This window comes from Leptinotarsa decemlineata, unplaced genomic scaffold (assembly GCF_025532065.1).
Source record: "Leptinotarsa decemlineata unplaced genomic scaffold, Ldec_3_MD MMD2_P_RNA_scaffold_7, whole genome shotgun sequence".
Classification (NCBI taxonomy): Eukaryota; Metazoa; Arthropoda; class Insecta; order Coleoptera; family Chrysomelidae; genus Leptinotarsa; species Leptinotarsa decemlineata.
This window is the reverse complement of record NW_027412534.1, coordinates 6,598,717-6,625,683: the sequence shown is the minus strand read 5'-3', so window position 1 is coordinate 6,625,683 and position 26,967 is coordinate 6,598,717. Positions and strand designations below refer to the sequence as shown.

At 34.6% G+C, this 26,967-nt stretch overlaps 1 protein-coding gene across 6 annotated transcripts in view; it reads right to left on the bottom strand.

Moving 5' to 3' along the window:
* Window positions 1-5,790: 5,790 nt before the first annotated feature.
* Window positions 5,791-26,967, bottom strand: part of LOC111502578 (uncharacterized) — a 31,309-nt gene continuing 10,132 nt past the window's right edge. For 3 of the 6 annotated variants that reach the window (XR_012464285.1, XM_074170273.1, XM_074170271.1), the window contains 4 exons: window positions 24,473-24,620; window positions 23,471-23,726; window positions 23,190-23,411; window positions 22,480-23,130 (listed from right to left, as the gene is read on the bottom strand). Coding sequence is in view for 3 of the 6 variants with exons in the window: in XM_074170273.1 (XP_074026374.1) it covers window positions 22,498-23,130; window positions 23,190-23,411; window positions 23,471-23,641 (1,026 nt within the window). In the remaining 3 variants the exon portion in view is untranslated. Of the gene's footprint in view, window positions 5,897-8,251; window positions 8,337-22,479; window positions 23,131-23,189; window positions 23,412-23,470; window positions 23,727-24,472; window positions 24,621-26,967 lie in introns of those variants that run through there. The other 3 variants (XR_012464286.1, XM_074170272.1, XR_012464284.1) reach the window with 2 other exon arrangements.

Here is a 26,967-nt window from a genome sequence, read left to right as displayed (position 1 = left end):
AGAAGATTTCGATTGTTAGTATCCACAATCGTCTACGTGTGATGGCTGGCCAATCATCGGATAACTGGTTAGATTTTATCAATAAAATACCTAAATAATAACTGCAACTGTATCAAACGTTACCGATTGTTTATTTCATTATCAAATTTTGGTGAATAGAAACATGCTATTTGTACTATTATTGAAAAAGCTATATTGATTTAATAAATACATCACAGTTGCTGTGTATCTGTAGAGTAGGGAGGGTGAGGGTAGGCCCACAGCACTTAGGCGACATGTGAACCTCCCGAGGAGTTGTCCTCCTAGGTCACCGTCCATCCTATCCTTTCCAGGAAGGTGGACAGGTCACTGGGAGACAAGTAGTAGATCACAGCCGGTTCTGGGCCTCCCCCCCACCACTAAGACGTAATAATTGCTTTTTTTGTTGTTTAGTAACATCATGACCTTGAAGGGTCTGGTGCATGGATCGTTCAGAATTTTTTCATATGAGATTTTGTGTGTGTGTGTGACATAGTGACGTAATTACATTTGATTGGTGTGTATGTGTGAGAATGCACGGTAGAGGGTTTTCATCATGTGCTTGTCTATGCACAAACATACGTCTGCATACTTCGAAGATCCTTCAAGTAACGAATGTTCCATCAGTGTGAGCCCACCAAGTTAGTAGTGGTGTGACGTCACAGCAACAACCGTTCAACGGTAAGAGAGCAAGATGTTCACTCCACGACGTGTGGCCGAGTAATGTGTATTCATCGGTGTGCCCTCACCTCTCTCGATACAGAGAAGGCTGTGACGTAATGCATCGCTCTAGCCTCGCTATCGATGGTGACACGCAGGCGGCCAAGGACTGTCTGCCTAACGTCTACCCTCTACGAGAGCGCAACGACCACTGCCTGTTCGTATCGACATCTGTTATCGCATCCAGTTGCGAGGTGGGCTTGGCGCATGTAGCTGAGAGGTGGGGTTGGCTATGACGTCTTGACGGGCCCTATCAGACTGTATTTAAGAAACGGACGAGTGTTGGTTATGTCAGTTTACATCAAGTGAGTTAGTGAGAACGTATCATATAAAATGTATTCCTGTGACTGTGGTAAATCTTTCACTCGTAGTGATAATCTTCGTCAGCATCAACTCCAGAGTTGCCAAGGAGGGCCTTCAGTGGACAATGCAACACCTATGTATACTTGCAATTGTTGTAATGTGACAATTCCTACGACGCAAGTGACTCTCACCGAAGAACCATGAGTCATAAAAATAATGCATGTGTTCAATTGTCTGAAGGTGTTCAACTTATAACGAATGCATTCAATTGCCGCATTGCTACATACAGGGTGGAGAGTTCGATTGTATCCAGTGACTACATGTCATTTTTTAATGAGATTAGGCAGAAGGTCATCGAATTACTGGAATCGGTCATCAGGATCCATAAAAGCATCAAGGTGAACATGGAAGTTTTTGGGAATTATATTCTTCAGACTCAAGATTCGAGGGACACGAAGTCATTTAATTCCCAAAATAAAATAGTGGACCAATCTTCAGATTTGAATGCTGTTTTTGATGGATTCCGCGATGTAATTGTGGCTCAAACGACTGAATTCCAGGAACGTGACTCAGGTGTTTATTTTTTGTAAATTCCAACGAGATTGAGAAGTCATATTTTTTTTATGTAATTTAGGTTGGACTTGTGAAAAAATACTATTTCTCGAAGTCAACATTAATAAATACAATCCACTGAGAGGACGTTCATATGTGAAGCTGCCCGAATGAAGGAAAAAAAATGAAAAGTGAATGAAGGAAAGCTGTCGTAAATGTTCGTAACGAAGATCAACACTGTTTTGCTTGGGCTATAACATCAGCATTATATCCTGCAAATGGTAGAGTGTCCGAAATTACATTTTTCCAATGTTTTAGATGTCACAGGTATGGATTTTCCGGTTAAAATTAATAATAAGAGTATTGAAAGATTTGAAGATAGGAATGATATTTCAATTAATGTTTATGGTTTAGAGAGTAAATTTGATAAGGGTAAAATAAAGTATGATGTGATTGGTCACAGAGAAGACTCCGGAGACATGTCAATTTATTACATATAACTGATTACTCCAGTAATAGTCACTTTTGCTGGATCAAAGATCTTTCAAGATTAGTTTCTAGTCAACTATCAGCTCATGATCATACAAAATATTTTTGTGATGGATGTTTGATATATTTTTCCAGCGAGAGATTGCTTTTACGTCATAAGATGAATGTATGTAATCTCGTTAGTACTACAACACCAACCACCAATTTTAAGATCAATAAATATAGTCGGATGGTCGCGGAAAATAAATTAATGTTTGAAAGTTTTGAGAGACAAATGAGGGTGCCATTTGTAGTATATGCTGATTTTGAATCAGTACTTGAACCGATTCACGTGAATGAGCCAAATCTCGAAAGTTCATACACGATTAAAACATTCAAACATGCTCCATATTCATTTGCCTATCTGATAAAATGTTCATATAATGATGATTTGTCAAAATTTGTTACATATAGGGGTGTAGATGCAGCTCAGAAATTTGTGAGTAGCATTGAAGATGATTTGAAAAAGATATTTGAAAATCATCTCAGATACCCTATACCAATGGATGCACAAACCCTCGAAGAAGAGGAACAATTTGCTGCAGCCAGAACTTGTGGTATATGTAATAAATTATTTATTGATGTTGAAGTCAAAGTTAGAGATCATTGTCATGCCGCTCACATGCCGCTCATTCCAAATGTAATTTGAATTTCAAACTCCCTAATTTTGTACCTATTATTTTCCACAATTTAAGTGGGTATGATTGCCATTCATTCATAAAAGAATTGTATAGGAATAAAGAGAAAGTTGATGTCATCCCACAAACAAAAGAGAAATATTTATCTTTCACTAAGAATCTCTTTACACACACATATACCGATAAAGATGGTTAACAAGAAATATCTTAAAATGAGATTTATCGATAGTTATAAATTTATGACTAATTCGTTGGAGAAGTTGGGTGCTAACTTGACCTCTGATCAATGTTTGGAGATGCATAAACATTTCCCACAAATAGAGAAATTCAATTTGATGAGACAGAAAGGTGTATTTCCATATAGTTTCGTTGATCACATTGACAAATTGATTTATCCATCACTTCCAACAAAAAATCAGTTTTATGACAAACTCAGTTGTGAACATATATCAGAAAATGATTATGATAGGGCTAGAAATGTATGGAATTTATTCGAGTGTCAGAATTTGGGCGAATTCTCTGATTTGTATTTGAAGTCGGATGTATTGCTATTATGTGATATTTTTGAAAACTTTCGCACCACAAGTTTAGAGATTTATAACTTAGATCCAGCACATTATTACACTGCACCTGGAATATCTTGGGATGCTATGTTGAAGTATGCGAATATTGAATTGGAATTACTAACTGACATTGATATGATTCACTTTTTTCAAAAAGGTATACGAGTAGTCAGTGTAGTGAGAGGAAACATATAGCAAATAATAAATTTTTACCAAATTATAATCCCAACGAACCTTCCACATTCATTACATATTTAGATGCAACGAATCTATACGGTCATAGCATGTCACAACCTCTACCAACAAGTGAATTTACATGGTTGACACCTAATGAAATTCTTAACCTTGATGTGATGAATGTGAGTGCTGATAGTCCGTATGGGTATTTGTTTGAAGTGGACATTTATTATCCACAAGAGTTGCATGATGAACATTCTGATCTTCCATTTTTAGTTGAAAAATTAATACCACCTCGTACACAATCGAAAATTCCCAAATTATTTCCAAATTTGAATGATAAAAGAAAATATATTGTTCATTATAGAAACCTACAGCAAGACATCAAAAATGGTTTGATTGTAATGAATACACATAGAGTATTAAAATTCAAGCAATTACGTTGGATGAAACCCTATATAGATCTTAATACTGAAATGTGTAATAGGTCTAACAACAAATCTGTTAAATATTTCTTTAAACTAATGAATAATGCGGTATATGGAAAGACAATGGAGAATGCAGATAACAGAATTGATGTTAGACTCGTTACACATTGGGAAAATATAAAGAAAAATATAGGTGCCAGCACTCTCATATCCAGACCAAATTTCAAAAATTGTTCAATTTTCACAGAAAATTTCGTTGCCATTCAATTGGGTAAAGTTAAAGTCCAGTATGATAAACCATTATATTTGGGATTTTCTATATTAGAATAATTATCAAAAACAGTCATGTACGACTTTTTCTATGGATGCATCAGACAACACTTTGGTGAAAATGTCTCTTTACTGTAGACAGATACCGACTCACTCATTTTGAAAGTAAATACAGAAAATTTTTATGAATTCAATTACAGTATAGTTAACCAATTCAATATTCCAGTAACAAGTTCAATCTTGGGTAACTTCAAAGACAAATTTCATGAGCTGTTGAAATATTGTTATTCGTGAAAGTGTTCCTACACGATTCTCTGTAGTCTAAATCATATATCATTCTGATGAACTTTTTTTGTATTCCAAGGACTCTGGATGTTTCTGTGGACCTTCCCCATACTATGATGTTGCAGCTGATGGTGCTATATACCAGTGCATAATATAAATTAATCAAGTAAGGTCTATGAAAATTTGATTTAAGTGTATAGAAAGCATAATATAGTTTATTTAGTTTTTTGCAAATATAATCTATTTGGTTGTTAAATGAGAACTTGTAGTCTAGTTCCATACCTAAGTATCGTGCTGACTATGATGTGTTTATTTCAATATCATCAATATTTATTGTAAGATTGTGTGTTCGCCTGAGGGGACTTGTAAACTCTATGAACACCATTTTGTCTGTATTGTTAATTAGATGATTCACCTCACACCAGTGCGCAAATTCCTCTGTAACCAATTTGATTTTCTTTTGGAATTCAGTAGCGGTGTCAGCCACAACAATAATTGTGGTATCATCCGCATAGATAAAGGTTTGTCCATGCTTACTATGAAGCAATACTATAATACTAACATAAAAACATATGCACAATAAAGCCAGAATGTACAGGGAACTAATAATAATTAATCAAGAAAATAGACAAATTTTGATCTTAGTTGACGATGAGGTTTGTTCGAAAAATAAGGTGAATTTTCATTTTTCTCATAAAATTATTTATTTATCATCAATTTCTATTTTGTCCCCTTCAAAGATATATATACTTGTTGTGCCAGCATATTTTCCAATCCTGGGAGTAGTTCTGATATGCACTTTTGGGTATGTCCTTGAGCTCTCCCAACGATGATATTTTTGGCAAAAAAATTACGAAATCTGGATCGCCGTTGACGTCGTTCAAGAATTCCTCGGTGATGTTCATGCGTCGGTTTTTTTGGTAACATTTGGTAATTTTGGAACGAACTTCACTGCCACAAGTTTCATATCTAGTGATTCGACGAATCTCCATAACAATTTTCTTAACTTACTCAACATTTTCATCGGTTGTTGATGTGCTGGGGCATCCAGGGCGAGCGTCGTCATTCACATCTTCTCGACGTTCTGTGAAAATGTACGACTGGTAAACATTTTTCTGGCAATCACCGTATGCCATTGTCAACGTTTCAAGTGTTTTTGAGTACTTAATTCCATTTTTGACATAAAATTTGATCCGGAGGTACTTTTTTCAATATCATAGCCCACCCCTTGGCCATAATGTCCTCTTCAGTCTCAGGCCCCTTGAAATATTCTGTCGCTAGTTGCACTAAATGCTCAGTAATGTCTAGTATGTCGAGGGGGGGCTGGGTTTGAAGTCGGCGTTGCAAGTAGTCCAGTAGGGGACTTCGTTTCAGAAACTTGTAGTGACTTCGAGTCGACATCAAGAATTTGCAGCTGTAACAAAAAATGAAATACAGTTCAAAAAAGCTTTCGAAATTCAGGCACAAAAACAATTTACTAATATTTATTGGTAATTTATTCAAATGTGGTGATTTTAATGTAAACTTTAAAATGCTAGTATCGTTTTTTGTTTCTCGTCTAGGTTCCAAAATCACAAGATAGATGGAAAAGAGTTGCACAGGAGTTCGAAAATCAATGGAATTTCCCCAACTGCGTAGGGAGCGCCGACGGCAAGCACGTGGGAATCCAAAAACCTCTCAATTCTGGATCTTACTATTATAATTACAAAGGTTTTTTCAGCATTGTGCTTATGACTATTGTTGATCTAATTACAAATTTCTGTTGGTGGATGAGGAAGCAAATGGCCGAGTGTCTGATGGTGGCGTGATGAAGAACACTTTATTTTGGCGCAAGTTGTGTGAGAACCAGCTTCACATGCCTGATCCTCGTCAGTTACCAGGCACTCACTACTAATAAGAAATGTCCGTACATGTTCTTTGGAGATGAAGCTTTCCAACTTCTCTGTAACTTCATGAGGCCGTATAATAGGGCTGCTCTAACCAACGACAAACAGATCTTCAACTACAGACTCTCCCGAGCCAGAAGAGTCGTTGAAAATGCATTCGAAATATTAACGAAGAGATTCAAAATATTTCAAGATGTCATTAAATTTGAACCACAAAAAATTAGAAACATCGTTATGGCATGTTGCCATTTGCACGAAGAGATTCGAAATATTTCAAAATGTCATTAAATTTGAACCACAAAAAATTTGAAAAATCGTTATGGCATGTTGCCATTTGCACTACTTATGGTCAAAAAACAGAGCCAACTATTTGCCACCTTAGGAGATTGACAAGGTGGACGTTACTACTGGTGCTGAGGAACCTCGGTCATGGGGGCAACACACCAAAGATGCCTTCCCTTCAAAAGACCAAAGGCAATGCAACAGTACTGGCAAAAACAATAAGGGATGACTTCTGCGAGTTTTTCAACACCTCTAGGACAGTTCCATGGCAAAACAAGTGCCTGAATGAATAAAAATGTCAAGTACCTACCTACTGTGTTTAGGTCTATGTTAAGTAGGTACCTACTATACTCATATAATGAAAAAATAATAATGAAAAATGTACAATGAAACATAAAATAAAAACGCTGCAAATTTTACACAACTGTTTATTATTCTGTAATAGACCCCCCCCAATGTGCATGACAGTATTGTTCATAGTGAGAAAAAGAAGACCTCACATGATTTTTCTACAAAATAACTCAAAAACTCCCTCATTAAATTTTTCACCCATAAAAAAATTTGGGCACTTTCGATATTCCTATGTTTGAGGTGAAAACATAGGTTCATTATTCACAGAATAATAAACTAAAATGAAGATATAAATAAATTAATCAAATAATAAATATAATTAAATCTTATCTCAGAAGTTTCAGTCTCTGCCATTTCTATCTGATCTTTTATGAAGAAAAGTTCATGGTAATACCAAAGCGAAAGTTGAAGGATTTCATCCGTAGACGTCCCTGACACCTTTTTTCTCTCGATGGCCCTGAACTTCCTGTTGAAATTTGTTCTGAGAATATTGATTTTTGCTTTTACTACCTTCACTGTTAAATCAGGTTTCAGCACTTTCAACGCACCCACGATTTTCTCTAATGGATGCAGTTTTCTTGTTTCTGTTGTAATAGTCCTTGCTCTCCACTTTCCACAATTCCGGACAATCGCGATATAATACAATCAACAGGTTAATGAATTCCCGCTCAGAGTTTTCGGGAAGCTCACTTTCCTTAGCGGACGCCATGGTTTCCACCTAGTGACTGAAGCAATGCTTGACGAAAATTGGCCTAGAAGGAAAACCCCTTCCTTCAACCGCTTGAGTCATTCGAACTTTCTATTAATCACCATCAAGCAATTTAGATCATGGTATCAAAGATTGTGATTCGATAAGCCAATTCAAGGGGGAAGGTTGAAAATGCACATAATCGGCGAGCGATTTTGATTTGATTTTATTGTTATTTCTTGAGTTCAATAACTTCATTACTATTCCAAAGTTTTTAAAGTGTTGTATTTGTTTCTTTGTATCTACATCAATACTTTTGTCTAACCTTTGTTGCTCACCTATGTGTAGATATTTCATATGACTGGTTGAAGTTTATTATTTGTCATTGTAACCAGTCATATATGTATATATTTGTAATTCATTGTTTGAATATTTCGACATTAGCCTAATGATAGTAAGGATCAAACATATTATATGTTAGCTAATTCTAAATAAAGGAATTGATAAACGAATAATATTATGATAAATAACCAATCTGTTGAGGAAATGAGAAAACGATTACCTGTAAATGATCCACAAAGAAATGCTATCTTCACATCCAGACAGTTTGACTTCATAGGGCCGTATAGTCCATTATCAGTGGAGCCCTGAAGAAAAATTTGATTAAATTCGAAACACATTTGTTTATTTATTTATTTACATCCAACAGGCCAAGGCCTAATAAAAGAAGTATACAATAATAGAGCAGGTAACTATTTCTAGATAAATGTAAGTATAAGTGAACATTTTGATATTCAGCTAGGAACGAATCTATACAAACTATTTCTAAATTGATTCAGGGTAGAAAAAAATAAATCTATAGAGTATTTATTGACAGTTCGACAAATAGAGGTTAACGGGCTGTAGAAATGGTGCTGAGAATTGAGTACATTAATGCGGAATGTGATATTTGATCTGGACGTATATCGAGGTACATTAAAATTAATTTGGGACAGTAGAGTTGGTGAGTCAATGGAACCATTGACCAGTTAATAGATGAAAATGTGATCTGCATTTTCTCTTCTTTTTCTTAATGTTACAAAATTGAATTCAGTCAGAAGGCAAGTGTATTCATAATTTCTAACCGGATAGTTTCCATGTTTCTTATAATACGCAAACTTGAGGAATTTCTTCTGAACACCTTCCAAAGCATCAATGTATTTTGTTTCATTAGGATTCCAGACAGAACTACAATACTCTAGTTTACTACGTACCAAACTATAGTCAACTGAAAATGATCTTGATAGTGGGTTCAAGGTTCTAATGGTGGACACAAAGGATGTACTGAACCACCTAAAATGCAATGGAAATCATAAAGATAATGACGAGGCGGAAGTGAATTTTGAAGAAGATGGCACAAAGAAGGAAGCTTATGATGAAAACAATGGCTCAATGGATGCAAATATAAGTGAACCTGTCTATGCAGCTACAGAAGAGGTATCAGCAAAAAAAAAATCTAATTATAGGTGATGAATATGCAAAAAGTTTTTCTAAAGTAATAGGAATGATGCTTAACAATAGTAAAAAATATTTGATTGAGGAGCACACTCAGGTTAATACGGAAATTTCAATGATAACCAAAGACTTTGCAGTTTCTCATAACAAATCCCAGCGACTTAGAAGTTCTCTGAACAACATTTTCAATGTGTGCATTGAATGTAATTTTATTGCCGAATGAGATTCCTAAGTCGAGAGTATCATTAACTCTTGGTAAGTCGATATTATCAACTGTATAATTGATCTGATATGGATTTAATATACGAGCATAAGTCATAATTTTACACTTTCCAGCATTTAAAAAGAGTTTATTCTCACAACACCACTTTTGGAGTGAATTCAAATCCCTCTGAAGCAACATAAATCAGACAAATCTGGCATTTCTCTGAAAAGCTTTAAATCATCAGCAAAGAGTAGCTTTGTTGATTGTATAGAAGCGCTTATGTCATCTATAAAAAGTAAAAATAACAGCGGTCCCAAATTAGATCCTTTGGAAACCCCCGACTGTACGAAAAATACATCCGATTTTTCACCTTCATACTCGACATATAGACTACAATGATTCAAATACGATCTTAGTAGATTTTGTATTTTTGAGGAAATACCATATGCATCCAACTTCAATATTAATTGTTGATGGGAAACTTTATTGAATGCCTTGCTGAAATCTGTATTACATCAACTTGACATCTATTATCCAAAGAGTTGAATATGAATTGTTCCCCTCATTTCATGAAGCCATGTTGAAATTCTGATATCGAATTTCTCACATGTACATAAATCAAATCGAATAAAATAATCTCAAAAAGTTTGGAAAATACAGAGATTAGTGCAATCGGTCGATAGAGATTTCTGATTTATTTCCTGATTTGTGTACCGAACAAATCCGTGATACTTGAAGATAATGAGTAGAGGATACTTCAAAATATTAATATGTTTTTTGACAAGTTGGCAAGGTATATTATCCGGGCTACATGTTAATTTATTTTTGAGTCTAGAGGCTGCATTCAGTATATTTTCTTCCAATATCTCATCAATGATCAATAATTTTTCTAATTAGTCAGTGGGCTATGCTTGAAGACTGGCAGTAAACAAATCTAAAGAAATTAACTTTAAACGTTCAAGCCAGTCTCGAATATACCTACACAGTAGGTCGATATAATCCAACGCTCTTCGTGGTATTAGCCAGGGGAGTAGTTGTTTTCTGATAGGCGTCAGAACTGTGTAGGTATATTCGAAACTGGCTTGAACGTTTAAAGTTCATTTCCTTAGAATTGTCAATAAACTATTTAATTTGAGAATATTACTTTTATTATAATCATTACAGTCTGTAGAATAAACACTCTTAAAATGATTCGCAAATGAATTGACAATTGACTGGCTACAAGAAAGTTTTTCACCACTGTTAAACATATCAGGAATTTTTGTTTTTTTTTGCTTAGACTGTACGTATGACCAGAATCCTTGCGGATTACTGTTTAAGTTTGTTTCAGAACTTCTAATAAATTTTTCATAATCCTCATCAATTCCTTTTTTGATGGTGCGTCTCAAATTCTTGAACCTTTCCAAGTGAAAGACCGATATATTTAAACGTAGGATTGTTAGAAATTATTTTGACACATAAAAGATCAACATATGGAATAGGTGAAAAAATATCAACAAGTTCGGTATTCCAATACTGAGAACAAGGCCGCGCCTACCCCCCACAGCGCCTGTGTGCGAAACCTATGAAGCGCCTCTTTTTTTCAACTTATGTTTTTGTATTATTTGTTAATTTCGACCGAAAGAAATGCTCTCCAGTATTATATACTTAGATAATTCTTTCCTAAATAGGTTAAAACAGTTAGCTTCCGCTTGCTAAATACTGTGAAAAATAAAACACGAATTAAATTTATACATACTTTATTTATGTTATATCTAATTGTATATTCAAATGGTTGACTTTTCTAATAATACTGATTTAACTATTACGTATGATATGTTCAAAAAACACAACAAACATACTTTAATTATATTATTTCCACTCTTCTCGCTTTTTTGTTTGCGAAATCCTTAATAATCTCGTGTATATTTATATGGTCTAATATGGCCTCCTTCTATAGATATTGTTGCTAAATTTGTTAATCTTTTTTGGCTCATTGTTTAGCGCAGGTAATTTTTTATAAGTTTTAATTTAGAAAAGGATATTTCAGCGCTTGCTACGGAAACTGGCATAGTTAGCAAAATTCGTAATGCTATGGTGATGTTAGGGCAAAAAGCTGTCAATTTGTTTAAATATATAAATTCGAGAATGTTCACCACATCATTATTTAATTTTTTCAAAAAAGACTGACATGACACGATTTCTTCGCGCAAATTATCGGCATTAATATCCAATGAATCATTTGCAGCTACTTCTTAATCGACTTTGATCTTGGTCATCACTTAGTTTAAATGAAAAATGAAACACGTGATTATGATTATTCAATAAATTAAATCTTTCGTCTACGGAGGATAAACTTATGATGCACTGTTTGGAACCTTTGGTGTAGTAATGAATATTACTGGAGTTTTTTCCCAACACCAAATCACTATTTTAACACCTCGACACGTGTTTCGATCATCTTGAAGATGATCGCTTGGTGATCGAAACACGTGTCGAGGAGTTGAAAATAGCGATTTGGTGTTGGGAAAAAACTCCAGTAATATACGGAGGATAAAGCTTGATCTGATATATAAAAAAATACGTTAATTTTAAAAGCGGTTTTCGGATCATTTATAGTAGCGACGTCTTAGGGGTCTGGATCTGGAAGTTTCAAATTCAGCCTCGACATCTAATTTTTTGGCAATTTTCATGGCATCATTTACAATTTCCTCAAAATTTGCGTCCGTTATAATTTTTATCAAAAACTTCTTTAATTCCGGCAAAGCATCTAAAGCAACTTGCATATTCATATCGACTGCAGAATTTTGCTAACAAAATTTACTTTTGCCAATATCATATGCCATGTATTTAGTGAACAAATGAATGAACAGGAGCATATCTTTTCTGCTAGACATTTGAAGTCATATTTTCCCTTCTGATCATATGATATACCATTTGATATTTCATATAAGGCATCAGCGGTTTGATAGCATCTATTCTGCTTGACCAACTTGTTTCAGACAATGGTTTTAAGGTCAAATTTATGACATATTTTTTAAATATATTCCATCTTTTGGTAGAAGACGAAAAATATTTACATAATTCTTGCACAATACTGAAAAATCCAGTCGTATGATGATTAAGACTGGCAGCGTCATTTACTATTGAATTTAAACAATGGCTAGCACACGGTACATAGAAAGTGCGGGGATTAAGATCCAGCAATCATTTTTAAAAACCAATATTCTTACCGCACATATTTGATCCATTATCATAGCCGTCCCCTTAAGTTGTTTATGTCCAAATTAATTTCGGATACATTAAACCTCCCTTTGATCACGTCTTTGTGGCATTTTATAAACCTGATGATTGACGATGATATAACTGATAATACACATAATTTGTATTAACAAATTCACATAGTTCTCTGAAAGGAAACAAATGATTTTCTGAGATGATTTGATCAAGTTACCCAATAAACCTTTCTTGAAATTATTAAGTTTAACTTCGGACTAAAAGATGATCATATCATATAATACCACTGATGGCTTATCTATTCGGATATTCATGAAAGTAAGTTGGATAGTACTTTTGTTATTTTTGTTAGTTTTTCATATGCTAACTGGACTCAATTTTTTGTATTTGTTGGTCTCAAAAAATGAAAAAAAATCTCATATTTTTGAAAATGTAACACACAAATTTGTTGGAATTCAATCCAATTGGAACGTTCATTGATCTATTAATCTACTTTTACCTGTTACTATATCATTAAATCTAGGCTAGAATTTGATAGTTCGTACTGGAACCTCTAGCGTAAAATGAATCTATCGAAAACACTTCCCCAACACCAGAACAAAAATGACGTCTCCCAACACGCGTTTCGATAATCATGTTAGCGTCCTCAGGAGATCATTATGACTAAATTTTACTACTATGTTGGTGTTTTTATATGCTAGTGGCCTAACTACTACCTGTTAGCATTACCAAACTACACCGGTTACTATTACCTAAACTATCTGTTTTTAATACCTCTAATTTGTTATGTATTTCCTTTGTGTTGGTGATTACCTCTGATATCTAACTGTTTTTTATTTAGAATTATTACGTATTACCAAAGGGCTGTTCAAAATAGGACCTTTGCCGCTATTAATAGAACTCATTCCGCACTTTTCGATTTGCAAACTTTCAAAGGCATTCAGAAACCTGATGTCATGTTCCAATATCAACAATTTTCATATTGAAAATGGCAAATACATCATCCACATATCGAATCCAGGTTCGTGGAAAGTAATCCAACTCTTTGCTTGCTTTCATTTCAAATCTGCTCGTGAACAGATTGGCCATGAAAGAAGACAACGGGTTTCTCATTGCCGTTCCTCATGTTGCCATAGAAACAGTTAGCGAATTGAAAGCAATTTTTGAATAGAACTGGCCGATACTTGATGAAAATCCATATTGAAACTCATCAATACTGATTATTGTATGATTTTCACTATAAAGGGTTTTACAAAAAACCGTCACACGTGTTATACAATAGCTTTCTCAAATAAGTTACTTCTGAATTACAACTATTTTATACTCTAACATATTACCTACTTGTATGCCTACTTTTTAATGAATGAATCTACCTGAAAGGGTCAGGTATCAATTCATTAACTATATGAATACATTGAATTACCGAAAGTACTGTAATGGACTTGTTTCATGATTTTTGATAAAAATTTCAAATTGAAAAACAGTGTACTTTGTTTCAGCTCTCTTAGTACCGTAGTTTTGCCGTAATTAATTATTAAAAATCGAATGTGGTAGGGTGGTGGCGTCACGGCCCTATTCCCGCTTCTTGTTCGATTGACCAATAGGAACAATAGAAATAATCAACATTGCCAAATCGTAAAATTTGTGAAGCCTATAATTATCAATTCAATTATGGAAGTGCATATGAACCCGTTAACGTTTCAAATAATGAAAAATTTTCCACATGGAATAAAATGTACACGAAAAATATGTTTGGAAATAAGTTCTATATCTGAAATCAGCACACAAAATCGAAAGATCACAAAATATTTACCTAAACTATGATTTTATGCATTATTTAATAATATACAGTTATGATGTATCATACTTTCAGGAACACTATTAACTCCAGACAATACTTTTTATGGAGAATACTTGAAGTTGAAATAAAAAACTGTGCCATCAAATTCAATATTTTCGTCCCCCTTTCATTTATAGTCACTTTTTAAATGATTTCTATAAAGTCTTGGAAGAGTAGAAGGATTATAGTTCTTTCTTTCACCCATTTTTTTCTCATCATTTTATCCTTTGGGAACCTAAACTCATTATCTATAAACCAATGTGCTTTCTGTTTTCTTGTGCCTTTCCGCACAATTAAAATCAGCACAAGAATGCACTATATTAATATTCAAATATATCTCTAAAACACTTTCAAAACACACACAAGCTAAACTCAATGAAATGTTGCAAAAACAAGCAGAATGGATCCGATATGACATACATTTTTAATGGCGAATAAACCAATAAATTGTGATATGGGTACTCCATTTTCCTGAGAAAATGAACGATCAATTAAAATTTCTAGTAATTATTCATTCATTTTTGTTAGGAATGAAGCCAGCAAACAAATAAATATACAATAATAAGATCGCTCGAATTCACGAATTAAGCATAAAAATGGACAATAATAGTGGCCTTGCTTGATAACTGATTTGGTATAAGTTATATCTAAATATGATTCTAAATAAAATTTAACGAGCTGTATTTTCAAATGGTTTTCGAATGTTCATGAACCCTAACAAAATAAATCAATTATGCATTCATGCCACCCACCAAAAATAAGAAATTCAACGTTACTGGCTTAGACAAGAGAAGGGAGGTTACTGGTATATTAGCCATATTGTCATACAGTGCCCTCTGTAGTGTATGCAACAATGTGCTCTTTCTAATGTCGATGGTTTTTACACATAATTTCGTATTTTTGTCAAAATGATTTCAAAATGAATGTTGAGCCTAGTTTTGTTAAAGCTGACTCCAACAACTCAATTTTACTTGAAAAATTTACAATACTTAGGTACCGAAATAAAGAATGAAAAATTGAAACGGTAGGTGGTATATTTAGTAGGTCCCTTTCATTTATATGACATTCATTGCACTTTGTATTTTATCGAAAGTTTTGATTTAATTTTTATTATAGCTCGGCCAAGGTAGTAATGGTAAAATTCAATCCAATATGCAGCAAAGTAGGCACCCGCCGAGATCTACCTTTAACAAAAAAAAACGTTCTTTAATAAGATAATTGTAACAGTTGTTTTCACACCGAGCTGACAACAATAACAACAAAAATGGCGTCTGTCAAATTGGATCATCAGATCTGTGATTGGATATTAAAAACCAATACACTTGGCAACTCCGCTCCAGACACGATCAATTTTATTGGTCAACAGACACGCGGCCAATTTAAACTCTTGCTTTTCGAATTGTTCTTTTTTCTGCAAATATAAAGAGACCATGGGACCGATTAGGCTTAATAAACATAATATACCCCTAACTCGATCAGTCTATAAGCAAACCAGTATCATTTTCCATAGCATGAAACAAGCCCATTATACTGAACTTTTCCTACCTGGAAATAAACAGATTCAGATCAGAATTATTCAGTTCAGTTTGATCGTTCATAAGATATTGAGAGTTTTTTAAAATGTATTTTCACACTCTCCAAGTTTTCATCCTTTCTTCTGGAAATGGAGGGGCTTGAATTCATAGCTGAACTCATGCCCCTCTGTGATTAAATGAGTGTCATATGTGGAATTTATTTTTCCATTCTGGAAACTATTTCTGTGTTCTTTCATGCGGGCTTTGAACGTTCTTCCAGTTTGAACTGTATAAAACATCGGACATGACCCACGTGATAATTTATACACTCCCGATTTTTCTGTAACTGACCTTTTATCTTTGTTATTCTTAATGTGCATGCCTAAGTTGTTGGTTTTGAAAGCAATATTTACACCTTTGTTGTGCAGAAAATTTGAAATATTCGTAGTTGAGGTTCTATAACTTTTATCCTCATCTCTTATACAGGCAACGTCCTTCAAAGGTTGCTATTTGTTGTATTATGTTCCGTTATTTATTGAAAATCGCATCTGACAAACCGTAAGCAAGTCTAATATTTCCAGTTTCTTTACAGGATTAATAGACCTTTCGTCCACTAGATTCTCTACAAGAGTAATCGTAATTATTATTATTATTATTATTATTCGGAGGAATACTGGGAAACACGATTCTTTACATCGAATGAAATCAATTTGGCATTATCCGGGAGAGTAATATCTTGAATTTCATTGATCAAATTGTATGAATTCTTTACACTTAATTTTGATTTGAAATTGGTGTGGTTTTGAATAATTGCGATGAGTTTTTCGGATATTTTAACTGAAGGAGCTGTGACAAAAGAAACTGCCGGTCTAATCGGGTAGTTATCTTCGTGTAATTTAATCAATGAATAAAGTTTAGGTGGTTGTGAGTTCATGACTAACGATCTGAATTTTTGTTTCATTCATGACACAATGAATATTTTTCTAAGTTTCCTTGACTTCTTTCTGATATAAATGGGTGGGGTCGTTTCTGAGACTATCGTACGTGCCACTATCGTAAGTCAGACTTTCTATTTTTGGTGAAAAGTTACATTTAGAAGTAACTTATTGTTTTACGCCTGAGAAAGCTTTTGTATAGTGAAACATGTGTTGCGGTTTTTTGTAAAACCCTTTATAGTGAAAATCATAGAATAAACTGTATTAAATAGTTTTTTTTTGGAAGCAATTTTGTTCTATGCAAATTTTCGTAAGCCAGATGTACTCTTCAACTACTTCACTACTTATTTCATCAACATCTTGAAGATCTTTCAAATATTCAATTGTTTTTGGTATGTTTACACTTGAAAATAACGAAGATACATTAAAGGATACTAAGATCTCTCCGTTCGCAACCTTACATCTTTGATTTTCTCGGTGAATTCTTGTCAGTTTTTAACACTTAAGCTGGGTTACGGAATCGATAGGGTTTCAAACTGTTTCTTGTGAGTTTTCAACACTTAAGTTGGGTTGCGGAATCGCGAAACAGTTTGAAATCCGCAGTTTCAGTGTTAAAAACTCACAAGAATTCATTGAGAAGATCAAAGATGTAAGGTTGCGAGAAAGAGAGATCTTAGTATCCTTTGAAGTATTTTCGTTATTTCCAAGTGTAAACATACCAAGAACAATTGAATTTTTGAAGGATCTTTTAGATGTTATTGCAGTATCTGAGAAAAAAAATTGACCAGCGGAGTTCCATAAGGCTCTGTCTCGGGACCCATATTATTTTTGTTATATGTAAATGATCTCACTAACTTGAATATTAGTGGTAGGTTCACATTATTTGCAGATGATACAACTATAGAATGGCACACTAAAGATAGGAATACTCTCAGCCAGTTGAACTCTTTAGATCTAACTGAAATAAAAAGGTGGTGTGATGCCAATCAAATGGTCTTCAAGTCTAAGAAAACTAAATTGTTATCATTTAAATGAAACATCGTCAAAATACAACTAAATAATGATTCAAGCATGAAATCTGATAATTATAGATTCTTAGGTATTGTATTGGACCATAATTTAAAGTTTGATGAGCATATTATGGCAATGGCAAGGAAATTGTCATCTGGGTGTTATGCTATCGGAGTTATTCGAAATGACATCGGTTATGTTATTGTTAGAAAAGCCTACTTTGCTCTCTTGGAATCTCCCATCAGATATGGGATAGCATTTTGGAGAGCCTGCTCACAAGCGTTGTTCTCAATTATCTTTAGGCTACAAAAGAGAGCACTGAGATACATATGCCATGTTAATCACCAATAGCTCCACATAGCTTGCAAGATTATTTTAATGAATCATTTTAAAAGTGTATTCCATTTTATATTTATTTTTATTGTATTTGTACCTGTTTTATTCAAACCATTATTAATTGCCAGTTTTTATCTATACACCATTATTTATGCTTATATTTATACCTACAAGGCTTTGTCGATGGGATACAATATACTTTATTGTATATTTTGATTTGATCTGACAACTCTGTCATGTTCTGTATTTATAACCAATTAATATAGAATAAATTAGGGAAAACTGTTTTTATATCTATTTTACTGTATTGTTGTGAAAATATTTTATAGTAGCATATACATTGAGTACATCCAGTTTTAACATCCGACAATCCATATTGGTTTGCATAATTTTAATTTTATTTAATTATCATGACCTCCTGCTCATTTTGAGCAGTTAGGATTTATGTACTATTATATTTAGAAGCGTTATCAAGAAGAATTCTATTCTTCAGATAATAAAGCATGCTTTGATTTGATGATTTAATTTGAAAAAATTGGTGAAGTAGTCGAAGAGTACATCCGGCTTGCCAAAATTTGCATGGAACGAAATTGCTTCCAGTACGCCAACTGTTTTTATGGGCAACATGAGGGTACGGCAATGGGAAACTCGTCTTCTTTTATTGTTAATCTGTTCATGAGCAGATTTGAAATGAAAGCAAGGGAAGTGTTGGATTACTTTCCACGAACCTGGATTCGATACATATTGCCATTTTCGATACAAATAGGAGTAAGTAGAAGATTTTGTATTTTGCTTCAACAACAGATTTGCAAGTATAAAATTCACATGTAAAATTGAGAATAACGAAGAAGAACTACCATTTTTGGATGTACTAGTTATTAAAAATGTCAATAAGGGTGTACAGTTTGATGTACGTAGAAAGAATACAAGCACTTTCAGGAATATCCCTGACAGCTCCTATCATTGCCCACAACAAAAAAAGGAGAAACTAGAAATTCGTGTCCATAGACTGCTCACATTTCCCTTGAGCAAAGAAAGGTATGCGATTAAGAAAAAATTCGTTAGGGAGGTGTTTGAAAGCAAAGGTTATCCGTCAAACATTGTAGATAAATTAATTAGAAAACAAAAATTAAGGGAGTATCTTCGTAATGCCTTGACTTTTCGAACAGAGAAAGATTCAAAATTCATAATGCTTCTATATGAACCCAAACACACCAATGGGTTGATCCGAATATTCAGAAAATTGAATAAAAGAGTGGCTTTCAAAACTGCACTTACACTTCAACGAGTGTTGGGCAGTCCAAAAGACAAGACGTTGAAAAAAGAAAAGTCTGGGATTCACGAAATAAGCTGCGAGGATTGTGATAAGAAATATGTTGGTCAAACCAAAAGGACTACATTAGCTAGCTACAAGGAACATGTTTCGCATGTTTGGTTTCATAGACCGGAGAAATCTATTGTCGCTCAACATGCCATAGAGAACGACCATAATATAAGTGAGAAATATTTATAATTGTTGAGACCGGTACATGACAACAGGTTTCTGGATGCTTTTGAAAGCTTGGATGAATAGCGACAAAGGTCCTAATCACTATTAGATATAATCACTAACATAGAGGAAATACTTATGATGCACTGTTTGGAGGTGTAGTAATGAATATTACTGGAGTTTTTTCCCCAACACTAAATCGTTATTTTTAACACCTCGGCACGTGTTTCGATCACCAAATGATCATCTTCAAAGAGGAAGATGAAACTGTTTTTTTTTAATCTTCCTCTTTGAAGATGATTACTTGGTGATTAAAACACGTGTCGAAGTTTAAAAAATAACGATTTGGTGTTGGAAAAAAACTCCAGTAATATTCATAGAGGAAATACATAGTTGTAGGCTGAAAGTGTTGAATGTGACTTTGTGGAAATATTTTGTATCTACAGCAAGTTTCATCTGAAGTGATATATTTGTTTCAAAATGAGTAGAAGGTGAGTTCAGATACCATAAAAAACCTTTGTTGTTTGTTACCTCCTGGCATATTTCACTATAACAGTTTATTTTTGCTCTATACATCATATGATGTTTGTATGTAAAGGTTTCGTTGGAGAAAATATGCTTTAGAAGTTCTTTCAAAATAATATTTTAACTTTCAGGTCGAAACAGTTCTTCGACCCATCCGATCCGTTGGATGCTGAACAGCTCCTCAATTATTTGGAAGAACTTGACTCTGATGATGATGAGTATCAGACTATTCAGGATTCAAAGTGCTTAGATATAGTACTTTTTCTTCCAGAAGACAAACACGATAGTGATCAGGACGACGCCCCAAGCGATCCGTGATATTGGCAAGGGTATCTTGAAGCAAAGTATGGAAGTTCATTCAATTCCCAAAAATAGTGAGAGAACTATTCTTCAATCTGACGTCAGATATAATCTCATACTGTCCGATGAGAGCGACAGCGATAATGAAACTTTGACGTTCATACAGAAAAGGCTAAAATTCGAGCAGCGAAAAAGGTGTGATAAAAAAGTTAAACCTAAACGTAATTGGGAGCCTGTGACTTTATGCCATAGTCCTGATAAGCTTGGGAATCTGAAATATGAAACTCCACGTTTTGCAGAAAAATGCGCCAAGTGGACACCAGCCAAATACTTCAAGTATTTTTTCGACGATACATTTATGTATTTCATCTGCCAAGAATCAAATAGATACGCATTGAAAATGGGTTTTCATAATTTTTCCGTAACTGTGGAGGAATTGTATCAAATTTTTGTAATCGTTATTTTATCTAGTTACGTTCCAGTAGCATCTAGACGAATGTATTGGGAAACAAAAGCAGACGCTTTCAACCCACTTGTCAGCAACACGATGTCAAGAAACAAATTTGAAAGCATCCATAGGTTTTTGCACTTTTCTAATAACGATACCATTGATAAAAACGATAAATTTGCAAAAATGAGACCACTTATTGAACATCTGAATCGAATTTTTACTGAATGCATTCAGCCACTAGGCACACATTTTTCATTGGATGAAGCAATGGAGCCGTATTACAGAAGACACAGCATGAAACAGTTCATACGCGGTAAACCGATTCGTTTTGGTTTCAAATTTTGGTGTCTGACCAGTTCAGATGGCTATCTCATCAAATTTGAACCATATTTGGGTTCTGGTGATAAACTGGAAGAAAAAACGTTAGGAAGCAGTGTTACTGAAAACTTCATACACAGGAAAGGCATCATCTTCATTGACAACTACTTCAATTCTCTTCCTTTACTTGAAACGCTAAGTAAACATGAACTGTGTGGTATTGGAACAATACGATCCGACAGAGTGGAAAAAGCTCCCCTGAAAGAATTCAAAAAGGAAAAACGTGGATCCCATTTCACTTTGTACGACAAGAAAGCTAATGTAACACTTACACGTTGGCATGACAACAGTCAAGTGAACGTGGCAACCAACCTGAATGATGAAAGCATTTCGAGAACAAAAAGTTCGTGCACGCGTTACTCCAAAAAGGAAAGATCAAAGATTGCGGTGGAGCAACCATCAATTATAAATTTTTACAATAAGGGAATGGGAGGAGTAGACCGATTTGATCAAATGCGTGGCCTCTGCAGGTCTAAAATAAGGTCTAAAAAATGGTACTGGCCCTTTTTTCGATTTTGTTTGAATGGTGCATTAGTAAACATGTGGTGTTTGTATCGAAGATGTTCGACCAACGGGGTGATGCCACTGTTACCACAGCATAAGAATAATTGTTTTATCCATACTATCTTCCCCACCGACACGACCTTCCACAGGACCCAAACCAGAAGTATTGTCAAAGATTCCTGACGAAATTCGATTGGATGGCAAAAATCACTTGATCGACAAAAACGAAACTCAAAGGCGATGCGCAAAATGTGGAAAATTACACTTATATCTATCAAATGAAGAAATGACAATATTCAATTATCAAAACAAAAGTGTAAGAACTCCTGAACTAAATATTATCAAAATTTACAAAAAAATAAACCTAACTAAAAAAATATTAGGCAACCAAAAATATTAAATTTTTAAATCACAATTCAGGAATGCCACACCAAAATCTGTATGGAGGGTTATAAATACCTTTATTTCTGACCGGGATATTATAAGCTTATATCGTCAAAGTTACGCTATCAATAAAGAGGGTCATAACTCCCTTGGGACATTATATATTTTATAATTCCCTCTACCTTTCACAAGTAAAAATAAATAGAAATGAAAACTGAACCATATTTTATTTATTCACGTCATTACAAATAATAAATGTACAATTTTTAAATGTTCCCTGAAAATTACTTCCGCCACTGGAAACAATTTCTTCTTTTGTATGGCTGGAGCTTCTGTTCACTACAGTCGAGGTACCTGCCTCTTCTGATGACAAAGTAGACAACATACGCGCCGTTTTATTTCTCAATTCGATGCTATCCTCCAAATACCCCTCCGCCACCGTGGAACTTTTCCAACCACCGTGTCTTTTTAAGTTAGTCATAGTTGCTCCTGCATTGGCTAGAGCAGTAGCAGAAGTGCGACGAAGGCAATGTCCCGTATAGGAAGATGAGTTTGGCAATCCTAAATACATTGCGATTTTGCTGGGGATTTTCCCAAACATGTTTTCTCCAATTGGCTGAGATGTACATTTATTTTGTCGGAAGCTCAAAAAAAATCGTTCAATACCTTTAGGACGCAAAGACATATAAAGTCTTAATAAAGGCAAAGCGGAGAACTCTTTTTCATCCACAACTGTAAATTTCTTCGATACACCAGTTTTACTTTCCGGTACGTTCACTACCATAACGGAATCCGATATCTTCATATTCAAAAGTTCCTGACTTCTGCATCCTCCAAAATAGCCCATAATCAAAACAACCTATAACAAAAAAAAAAGGAAATAAATACACACAAAAAGGAAAATAAGAAAAAAATTACCTTATGCAATAAATGAATATCATTAGGAGCGTCCTTTAGGAATCTGATAACATCTTTAGGAGATAAAACAACAGACTTTTTCGGCTTATAACTCTTACTCTTCCGTTTCAAAAAAGCCTGTAGTTCATTGAACTTGGTGATATCTCGTTTCTCATGTATATTTACCATCGATTTTAGCATTGACCATTTAGTCCATAAAGAATTCGGACTATACATTTCTGACTGAAACGAATAAACACAATTACTACCAAATCTTCCGAAAAACATAGAAAATTCCTTACCAGTTCTTGAAAATATGCCAGAAATACAGTTTCAGTGACATCTTTTGGCATAACATTTTTCCGTGTCAGCCAGTCCAGATATATCTTGTATTCTTTTTGGTATACGGCTTCACTTTTCGATGGAATTAATGATTCTCTTGCTTGTTCAGCTTTTTTCAAAATATCCTCCATTATATTTGGGGTAGAAAACACGTTTTCACCGCAAACACAGCTTGATAACAAAGTTCTGTTTATAAACAAGTAACATAGCAACAACCTAGCAACAAGAAAACTCTACTATAATCAACGGTACCTGATTCAAATATACCGGGAAGGTAATGAATTGGTACATTTTTCCGTTTCAAAAATGAACAAAATTTTATTGAAATCGGTCAGAAATAAAATTATCTATGTACCACGGGAATTAATGAGCCTTAATAACCTCAGGCAATTGCTGTCCCTCGGGCCAGAGGCCCTCGGGACGCAAACTTTGCCATCGGTAATTAAGGCCCTCCTAATTCCCTTGATACATAAATAACTATAATCTATAACAAACAAGACCCAGTATTGGATACAGTAAAACATATAGACGTAGGAAGAAGTAAAATTGAAAATCAAAACGAGATTTGTCAGTTGTTCAATGAATATTTCATTCAAATAGGATCCATGTTAGTTGTTACTATCTCAGCAACACAGTTGATTTATAAAAGAAAACGACTTCAGCTTTGATGTTTTTGAAACCTACTGATGAAGAGAAAATTGAAAGATTATCGACGGCCTGGACATCAAGAAAATCATTTTAAAGGATGTAAAAAAGATAAAATGGAGAACTGCAGGCCAATATCAGTATTTCCTATTTTCTCCGAAATTATAGAAAAAATAACGGATAAAAGACTACAAGGTTATTTAGAATCAAATAAATAACTTTACTGTCATCAAGTCATATGACACTGAATCAGCAACATTAGATGTTGTTACCAATTTCCAGATGAAATAAGATTCCAATAAAATATGCGGACTCACCATAATAAACTCCTAGACAGACGGCTGTTTGTATATATGGGAGAAGATGCTAGCTTTGGTGGGACTGTACTATGTGGAGTACCACAAGGGTCGATACTGGGTCCGGTTCTTTTTTCTCATATACATAAATTCTATTCAATATGTAAACCTGAAAGGAAATATATATTTATTTGGTGATGATACAAAACTTGTTTATTCAGGTAACAATGTCAACGAAATAAATGAAAAATTGGTAAACAGTTTGATTGAATTATCATCGTGGCTTGATTCCCATAAACTATCTTTGAATTATTCAAACCCTTCATATATGTACGACGTATGTTCGAAAAAGAGGGTGAATGTTCAAATTTCGCACGCTACGTACTTTCGATTAGCGATTTCTTTTAATTTTCATGCTGGTACACTGGTCCCGAACATATGTTCACAGTTTCAGCTGCTTAGCATGTTCAGTTTGTTGGTGAGAGGCATAAAAGTTAGAACTGTTTTGTGTGTTCGGCATTTTCCTGCTATTGAAAAAAGTGGATAAAAGAATTTCCATCAAATTTTGTGTAAATAATGGAATTGAGTGCTCAAAAGCCCTTGAAATATTGACAGTGGCATACGGTGATTGTACTGTGAGTTAGAAAAATGTTTACAAGTAGTAGAAGCTTTGCACAGAAGGTAGAGAAGATGTGAATGACTACACTTGTGATGTATTCTTTGGAACCTTTGGTGTAGTAATGAATATTACTGGAGTTCTATCCCAACGCAAAACCGTTATTTTTAACACCTCGGCATGTGACGTCAACGGCGATACAGATTTTCTACTGAATCATGGGTATATGGATATGCCATCGAAACCAAAGTCCAATCATCCCAATGGAAGAGCCCAGGAGAGCCAAGGCAAAAAAAAACGTCAAGTTCTATTACCATGGCGTAGTGCATAAGGAGTTTTTGGTACATGGTCGAGCGGTCTTGAAGTTATGCATCGCTTGCCAGAAACAATACGAAGAAAACGTTCTGTATCATGGAAAAACAATTCATGGCTTTTGCATCACAATAATGCATCTGCTTACTCGTCATTGCTTGTTCCTTGTTCCTGATTTTTTTGAACAAAAACAATACCACATTCATCAGATTTGGCTCCTTGCTATTTTTTTTTGTTCCTAAGATTGAAGAGACCCATGAAAAGATGACGTTTCACGAAGACTGAGAAGATAAGAAACAAAATCGCTGAGAGAGTTGAAGGACATACCAAAAAGTGCATATCAAAACTGCTTCGAGGACTAGAAAAATCGCTGGCAAAAGTGAGGGGGATTGTTGGAATCACAGATTCCAAAAAGCTTCTTCTGATCTTTTATTAATTATTTAGTTCCAACTTAAATTGTTCTTGAGCCATCTCTGAACACGCTCGGTCAATTCATTTGGTGTTTTTCAACTCCAACATCTGTAAACCTTTAGGTTCCTTCTAACGAATTCCCAGAATTCCACAAACATCGCCCCTCTCATTTATCGGTCGACATGTGGCGATTGAAAATTCCCAGAAAGAGCCGAGAGAGACACAACGTTTTCCGATATTGTCCTCCGAGGTAGTGATACCTAACTGGCATTTTTTCTTCCTACTAAGAGTTGATCTCTTCATTTTTCAATTTTATCCACGACGCCTGAATAATTTCGGCGTTTGTATTTTTCCAAGTTAATAAGTAAAAAAGGTGAATTTGCATACATTAGTGGTACATTGTGCATAGTGTGTCTTGAAGAAGGAAAAGTTTTGTAAGTAAGTTAAACACAGACTATCTTATGAGAAGCAAATTGCCAACGCCCAATGTTACCTGTATGTCCTACGATTTTGTTAGATGGTAGCTGCTAAGGATTGTAAATATATTTAGTTAACGAACTGATTCAGCGTCAATTTATTCAAAAACCAGCAATCTACAAGGAATCCAGTCCACTAGTATCAAAGTTGATTATAACTCCCCCGTGTTCGAGAAAGGGCAGTTTAAACCCATCCCGATCATATGGTCCTTCGAGCCGGATATTTTTTTTTGCATGTTTGGTAAGTAATACCATTGCACACAATTCCAGACGAGGAATTTAAACAGTTTTCAGCGGTGCTACTCTGGATTTGGAAGTGACTAAGAGAGTTGTGACGGTATCGTCGGAATAAGTGGTTCTGAAGTACAAACAGGCACTGTAAGCACGTTCGCTGCTGTCAGCGAACCCGTGGATTTGGATTTGTACAATGGACAATGGAGGAAAATAAACATCGAGGAATTTTAAGATAATTCAGGGATTCAATTGAATCGATAAATCCCTTCCATTCTTGGAACAATTCAACAGGGAGCGGTTTGTCCCAGGAGATTTTTGCTAACCAAATTTTTTGCGGGAAATTTTTTGTAAGAACTATGAACGGGCCCAAAAAGCCTACCGGGTCAAACATTTGAGCAGTGATTGATAACGCCTTGCGCTTAGAAGGGGTATCATTGCAAGAAATTTTCGGTAAAGAAATGGAAAGT